The sequence below is a fragment of the Diadema antillarum genome, unplaced genomic scaffold, assembly GCF_040938485.1.
Source record: "Diadema antillarum isolate AM-2024a unplaced genomic scaffold, OU_Dant_1.0 scf00000202, whole genome shotgun sequence".
Classification (NCBI taxonomy): Eukaryota; Metazoa; Echinodermata; class Echinoidea; order Diadematoida; family Diadematidae; genus Diadema; species Diadema antillarum.
Window position 1 is genome coordinate 1,238,775 of NW_027271091.1, and position 8,280 is coordinate 1,247,054.

Genomic DNA, 8,280 nt, shown 5'->3' on the forward strand with positions numbered 1-8,280 from the left:
ATATCAGGAATCACTTCCCTCCAAGTTCTGTCTATTGTGTTTACACATTAATATGCAGTTTCAAGAGCATCCAAGTGCTAAACTTGGAAGAATCAGACTCATTACATGCTTTGCAACAATCCACATTTCTCTGTGACTGCTTGACCAAACTGAATGGGGTTTTCTGCAAAATAGAGCTAAAATGTTACATTTTAAGACCTTGAAGAAGCATTTAGATGGTTTCATCATATTGGGTGTTATCAATGCAAAAATCTGATAGTAGTTTTGTTTTGTTTTGTTTTTTTTTTGACATAGGCCTACTGTATTGGCTCAAACTGTATGCTGCTCATGGGGCTTGCATGATAAACATGCTTTTGGGAGCCGATCATCAATTGCAACATTTACTCTTTTTGTCTCTCAACTGTACATACTTCTTCAAGAATCAGTTCACATAACAAATTGGTAGCCTGCCAATTATGCAATCTGCCACTACAAGTGTAGTGTGACAATGTATGACGTGAGAAGAGGTAGAATCTCGGATCATATCAATTTTTTTTTTTTTTCAATAGTTTATTTATTTCCATCATCACAAAGAAAAGAAAAGAAAGGCTGCATTCATCACGCAAATGTCAACAAAACCCATGCTATTATACTGCATAATTGCTCATTTTCTTCCCTTTGTTTGGCTGTGTTCTGTTATCTTGTGCTGTATTGTAGTGTGATCTTTGTCGAACTATGCTGTTCTGACCTGCGCTGTGCTTTTGCTTTGCTGCGTCGTGTTTTGTTTTGCCGTATTTCAGTGTTCTTTGCTTCTTGGTCAGGCACTGTATCAATCACGCACAAAATGAAGAGACTCGTTACACATCCTGTTTCTATCACCTGTTTCACAACAGGGACCTGAGCAAATTTATGATCTTGACGAGATAGCACTGATGAGAAGCAGGCTGTCACCTGCATGCTGCACGGACTTTTAATATGGATGGGTAGGTGTACCAAGAGGTGCAGGGCCCTGTTTTACCAATATATGAACTATATATATTGTGCCAAACAATGAACCCAAAGTTGGAAAAGATTCATATCATCTCCAGTTGGAAAGAATAAATATATATGCAAAACGTACTCCAGAACTTGGTAAAGGTGGATTAGACGTTTTATTCCAAAATGACTTAGTGAAATAGTTCCTCCCTTCTGAGGACTGACTGATCCTGAAATTGTCCCTAAGATCAGTTGGATTAAACTCGTGATTGATTTCAGAGCTCAGTGAAACAGCCCCAAGAACATACTTACTGCTTGCCCTCGTGGATCTCCCAAATTGGCCAGGCGGCTGAAGAGATCGTGGGCCCCAGAGATGTTCAGCGGGAGCTTGTCACCAAACAGGAAGTCAAATGCGACCATCAGCATAGACTTGGGGTGGTCCATGTAAGCTGCTTTCACAAGAATCTTGTATGCCCTGCAAAATCATTGGTGACAGTGAATTAGAGTATCTATTGCATTCATTCATAATATCGGGGTTTGACAGTAATGCAAGGATGAAGCTGCAAACTAAAATGCATCAGCAGCATTAACACTGAAAGAATAGTGTTTTTAACCCATTGAGGACTACAATAATCTTCAAGTGTGAAGGATGTGGGCATAACCCTAAGAAGAAGAAGAAGACGAAGAAGAAGGACAAGTCCCGAGTATATTCGGGCAAGTGTCTATGGAAAATGCGTGTGGAAACAAAATCAGTCCGTCCTCAACAGGTTAAGAGAATGTCACCGCATACAGCACCAAATAAGACTCATTTACCTCATCTTGAGAAATCTGGGTGAGCATGGCATTTATTAAAGGCTTATCACCTGCATTCAATATGCTTGCAGTCTAAATATGACAAAAAAATGCCTTTCTCCTACTTAATAAATCAATACGAGAACTTTTTTCTCCCTGCTGAAGACCGACCTTTATAAAACAAGTTATGGCAAATGTCAAACACCTTGAATGCTGATCACAATGCAAGTTATCGTTTCCTTGGAGCTTACGTTTAAAAATTTAGGCAAATAACAACATGGTTACGTGTGATGTCAATGAACTTACAAATCAGATTGATCATCTGTAGAATTGATTAGTTCCAGGGCTTTTTCATACAGCTGTTCACCTGGAAGATAAGGTAAGATGGTGAGCAGAAGAAACATGTTAAATCTATAACATACACTCAGTACCATAACATACGAAATTACTCATATTTAGCTCATGATTACAGCTGAGATTGAGGTATATTTTGTTCATAGGTCTTCATGAAAGACATAGCAAATCAGGATGTCTCAAACACTTGTAAGTTAACCACACCATGACTTTTCTTGTCAAAGACTGTTAACATAAACACATGTCAAGAGTGTCTACTGTACATTTACCCATGGCAAATTTTGAGAGTTGCTTCTCATGTGCACTACAAACGTAGCTCTACTTTCAAATACCCAAATCTTTCAGTGCAGGTATTGTATATCAACTTGTGGTGGAGTCTATACCTTTTCTGACCATTCAGCTCTGTGTTAGATCAAAGCGCATCCTATCCTGGAAAAATACAAGGCTGTCAGACATTCCTTAATGCTCTTTTCATAAATCCTTTCTTACATGTATACATGTATCTCGACCATTCACTTTGGGAAAAAAAATGGTTTTTAAAGCTTCCTAGCAGATGACACACAGTAGATTCTACACAGTCATTTGCAGGTAAAAGCTCTGTTATTGTCTAATTGTCAGTTTGTCCTATAGGAGTTTCAAACAAGAAAATCTAAATGACTTTAAACTACCTAAACACCCAAGCAGAAGTAACAGCAGAATCTAAATTTGACTATGCAAGGCACTCACTCTTTTCCAATCTTTGCTGCTCTTCTGGGTCCAAGGGTTTTGATGATGCAGGGCTGGTTTCTGCAAAAGAATAAAATTGGTCCGCACAAAACACAACAACAAATTCATGCAAGTGAACAGTATCCTTAACAATGCACATCTTTGGCGGACTTTAAAAAAAAGTATAACATAAATGCATCACCATCATATGTGACAAACACAAAACAGTGAAAACAATAAAACAAAAACACCCCCTGCCACCAGCCCCACCACCTTTGATACCAACAAGAAATGTACAGTTGTACTTAAGTCAACCTGACCTTAGAGCTCTTCAGTCCCTTTTAAGCTTTTTATTCAACTGGACTGATGAAGACATGCTTTGTCATGTAATGCCAGTCAATTTTCAAGTATTTACAGAGCTCTGACTTTGTTTAGTAACTGGTGCACTGTGTTATATTTAGTCTGTAATAATACAGTAGCTCACCAATATCCAATTCACTCCTCTCAAATTTTTAAAGCAGTATGGTCAGTGATGCACACATGGAATTCTGAAAATAAATCCTGTTGAAAATGACACACATCACTATGTGATACCTAGATGGGAGGAAAATATGTACAGATACACAATCACATTGCCAAAAATCAAGTCCAAAGTGAATGAGACACAAGTACATTCTCATAAGAAAGTAAAAATCTCACTTGAGGAAACACTATGTAAACATCATAAGTCTTCGAAAATGAACATAGTGGGGTGGAATTGATGGCTACATGTATGTATGGCTTACATCACAAGTAGGTAAAAAGTAGATTTTGCAAGAAATCTTCATCAGCTTGAAAAAATATGAATTTGGCCTAATAGATGCACTTTTAGCTCTCCTGTGCATTATTTGGTCACTTTTGATACAACATATGTGTATAAATACAGTATATCACGATTATTACTGATCCAGAGCATGCACACAGCCTCCAGTGTAAATATTACCCATACCTGTTTGGGATTCTTCCTCGAGAGGAGGACTAGAGAGAGGATGCGCATCATCAGACAGCATCTGCTCTCCGCCAGAGTCATCTGTCCCAATGGTAGCAGTGTCACCCTTAGTGACAGGAATCCTCTCCTCTTCTTCTTTTGCTTGGGTCTGAATGAATTCATCATCAGCAGGTACTAGATCACTATCATCTTCGCTCTCCTCAACAAAACTATCATCAGTCACATCCTCCTGAGTCCGTGGCATCTCCCGAGTTAACCCTGGGGGATTGGCTTCGGATTGCTCCACTGGTTCATCCTCGGATACTTCTGGACCTTGGTCTCCCTCTGGTGTAGGTTGGTGCACTACAGTCCTGGAGCTTGCGTGGTACTTGGTAGACTGCCTCACTGGGTGCACTCCGACTGGCTCGCGTTGTGGAGGGGTTAGCACCTGCTTTGGTGAATGCTGCTGAGGGGCTTGGTTTTGTTGTTGCTGTTGGTTTTGCGTTTGCTGTAACAATTGGGCATGCTGTCCACCTTGAGACTGCACAAGTTGTTGAGCACGCTGACTGGCATGTTCCGACTGTTTTTGAACGGGTGGCTGCTGTTGTTGTCCTGCGCTTGCATGCGTGTGTTGCCCCTGTTGATGCTGTATGTGATTTGCACCCTCTTGTGCACCAGTGACTCCTGATCCAGTATTTGGGTTCTCCACTGACCTGTGAAGATGCTTTGAGGAGTCTTGTGTCCTAAAATGTGATTGCTCTCCATCATTGACTGAACTGGAAGCCCTTGTTGACTTTTGACCAATATTATTATCCCCACTTGTCTGTTGAGGCCTTTGCCCAGCTACAGCTTGCTCATGTACCTCCTGTGCTGCTCTAGCAGTGTCTGACAATCCAGCACCAGAAAGACCTGCATGTTGAGCATTGCTTCCAAATGCATCATTGTCTTTGGAGGGAACATTACTTGATGGATGACCATCACTTCTGACAGAGGTCATCTGCATTGTTTCAGATTGCACACTGTCCTTTCTCGAGTCGTGAGCATGGTGGGCAGTTGTTTGAGACCCTTGCTGATTGCCACTTGCAGTGCTGGCTGAACTCGAGGAGCTTGAAGGCTGAATTTCATCTGCTAGAACCCATGTTGCGGAGTCTGTGTAAAGGAGAAAATATTCAGCATGGTCAACAATACTCTCGTTTCAGAAATGTAAAATGGATTGTAATTGGCAGATACTAAACTTGGCTGTGTTTGAAATGGACCAATATATCACAGTCAACAACTGCAATCTCTCAGTATCTATAAGATGCTATTCTGAGTTTCCACATGGCGTTAAAGTGGCTTAAACAAAAACACACCACACTAACTCTCTATGGAATTGTCCAATACAACTGTATCAACAGTTAATTAGCTGTCTACACTCTCCATATTCCTGAACATTCATTCAAGTCATCAATGATATTCAGTGAAATTCATATTGCTAGAGGGAGGCCATCTTGAAGTCAAATATACCACTAAGGATTCAATATTTTGCTGATAAAGGTAAAAGCAAAAATTCAGCCACCGCAATAAGTACATTTATATCTGTAAGCACCTGAGCGTTTCACTGACAGTGAATAGTTTGAAACTCAAATTTTGGGGCTACATGAGTGGGACTTGAGCTACTTCATTGTGCTCTCTCTCTCTTCATTTCCATTAAAAATAGGTTTACATTCCACTTTTTTGTATGTCCACTATTAAGGTCTGTTTTAAGGTCACTCAGCAACCCCCCCCCCCCCATTCCTCTGATCCTGTGTTATAGTTGTTGTATCCAAAAGATTATACATGTAGGAATCAGAACCTGCTGTCACGCCTGCTGCAATTCATTGCAAGCAATGACAATGAAATGACATGCTTGAATAGCAATTGTACACAAAAAGTCACCTACAATTTGTAGGAAGAAAAACAAACTAACAAATAAACCATGGATACTACTCAATGGCCACCACAGCAAATTGGCAACTCTGTGTGATTTAGGTGTTGAGCACAACAAATTTTCATTTTTCTCCTGGTTTTTTTTTTTTTTTCCAGCCCTGTTCTTAGTATTGAAAGGGTTCAGAATCCACACAGAAAATAACTAGAATTCAAACAGGATATAAATGGGCAACATCCCACAAATGCAACCTTTATTCAGGGCTCCGATTCTAAAACCACAGCTTATGCCCAGCCATTCGTGAGACAGTCCTACATGTATTCACCTGTGTGGTTTCCTTCCGTACATCAGCCATCATACATGGGCAGCATACAAACATGTGATAGCATAGAGTGATAACAAAGTACCGTACGTACAAAGTGTAGCACTACTGCATAATAATCGTAACCTACTACAGTCCTGTCTATACAAGCAAGCCCTTACAGTATATAATCCGATGAGATTAATACATTACTGGGTATCCCCCTCAGCTGTTATGTTTGTGCCTAAATGTTTGAAGAAAATCAAAATTAGTGACATTTTGTATACAAAACAAAAAAAGAGCTGCTCAACTGCATCAGACAGAGTTGCCCCACCCCTTTGTCTTACTCTTCACACTTTAATTCATAACTCCTTTTTTGGTGACAAATGTTTTCCCTGCATTTACAGTGATCTACTTCTCTGATTTTTCTGTTGTTCATACAAAGCATCAGGATGGAAGGAAGTGTTTGAATAGACTGTTTCTATGCTGGCAGTCTGCTCCCGCAAGTAATTTGGATCTGCAATGCAACAACTGGGCAAGGCTTTACAACCAATAAATTTCTGCCCACCACAACAGACAGGTTTAAGTTGATACCAGTGCCAATCGTATTGTTTACCTGGGCCCAGAGCTGCTATCTGGGGAGTGGCATACCAATATATGGCTTCATCTACTGAGTGATTCTTGCTGCAAGAGACTTCAATATGCTTCTTAAAGTAAATTATGTTCTGCTTACATTCAATTCAAATCAACAATTTACAGTTTTCAATTACAAAAGAAAGATCGGAGCTACACATTGTGTGTAGAGCTGCCCTAGTAGTGTACTGTTAGAACAGATCATTCAAGTCGCAGGTTTATGGGTACGGTGTGCAGTGATATTTCTTCATATATAGGTCTCTCTCTTAACTTTTATTTGCTTGACTTGAGTGCTTTTCATGCATTGTGAACATCATCATTTAATTCAGTTGTTAATAAAGCCAAGCATTTCTTACACTGAACCACCACACAAGTGCACAAGCACAACTCACACAATTAACAACAAATACCGTAGTTATGGGTAAACTCCGCCTAGCGGGTAAAGTCGGCCGCCAGCGCGCACAGTACATAAAATTGTACTGTGCGCGCTGGCGGCCGACTGTACCCGCTAGGCCGAGTTTACCCATAACTAAGGTTATATGATGTTCAAAATTATCACCATTCTCTGACTGTATTGATGAAGTGATCATCTACTCTAGACTGAACTTCACAAAAACGTGCTCGCATTTGATCTAGAAAATACAGGTTACAGTAGAGCTTTGTGCTTACCTTGCCATCCCCTCAGTGAGATGCAGAATATCACAACAGTCAGGTGCTTCACACACCGCGCTTTCATCTTGAGGAAGAGAATAGGGCGGCAATCCCCCAGGCCCCCTGTGCGCAAACTTGATTCTTCTACGGTTGAATTTATATTAACGCTGTCAGAGATGGCTGATTTCCATTGGTACTGTTAAGTCAAAAGACTAACATTACTAGTATAGAAATGTCTCTCCTCTGGGTAGCAAAGCGATGTGGACTTGAACACTCACACGAGTCACACACTGGACGTTGTGTTGTCGGTCTAACGCAGCATGTGGAAAATGCGCATCTAGCGGGACGGCAATGTTCCTCCAGTCGGCTGCTGCCCGCCCGGTGAGCAGCTACTGCCCGAGCGCGAGACCGAAGTAGGCCGTAGGCGTAGCGTCAAAAAGGGCAAGTAAAGCAATCAGCTATGATGTAAATGGCGCTACATGTAGCTACGTCGGCTTTCCACTGTTAATTTGTCTGTAGAATTGTGAAAAGTATCAAAGTAACTATCTGATAAGTAAAATGGAAACAGGACGCACGTACAGCCGATGAATCTACAGACAGTAACGTTACATCACCTGGCGATTAAGCGATTCGCACGGTGACCGAATACTGAATGTAACAGCAGTCGGTACACGTAGCGTAGTAATCTACAACAATCTACGTACATGGGACTAGCTAGCTAGCATCGGTTAATTAACTGTGGTTCGGTTAGGATCGGATAGACGGATATATTATTGTTTGTTGGTGCTATTTTAATTTTTGAGGCACGTGTCATTCAGTTGTGAAGATAGCCTTTACGCCTATTACGTAGCCTCAAGCAGCGATATTGTACTACAGCTGTGCCAAGGTGAAAAATAGAATAATTAATGTTCCTTGTTGAACATCTTCTTTCAGGTTGTGGCCGCGGAAGAGGAGGGGGGAGGGAACTAGAACCGTAGTGCCCTCGCCCACATATCGGGTCACTTCACCCCATTCACC

General features: G+C 41.0%; 1 protein-coding gene across 1 annotated transcript in view; it reads right to left on the bottom strand.

Annotated features, from left to right (window-relative positions):
- Positions 1–7,405, bottom strand: part of LOC139723915 (protein sel-1 homolog 1-like) — a 79,957-nt gene extending 72,552 nt beyond the window's left edge. The window contains exons 1-5 of the mRNA XM_071635120.1: positions 7,282–7,405; positions 3,794–4,921; positions 2,827–2,886; positions 2,053–2,113; positions 1,267–1,429 (exon numbers count right to left, since the gene is read on the bottom strand). Of these exons, the coding sequence (XP_071491221.1) occupies positions 1,267–1,429; positions 2,053–2,113; positions 2,827–2,886; positions 3,794–4,921; positions 7,282–7,348 (1,479 nt within the window). The 5' untranslated portion in view covers positions 7,349–7,405. The remainder of the gene's footprint in view (positions 1–1,266; positions 1,430–2,052; positions 2,114–2,826; positions 2,887–3,793; positions 4,922–7,281) is intronic.
- Positions 7,406–8,280: the final 875 nt, after the last annotated feature.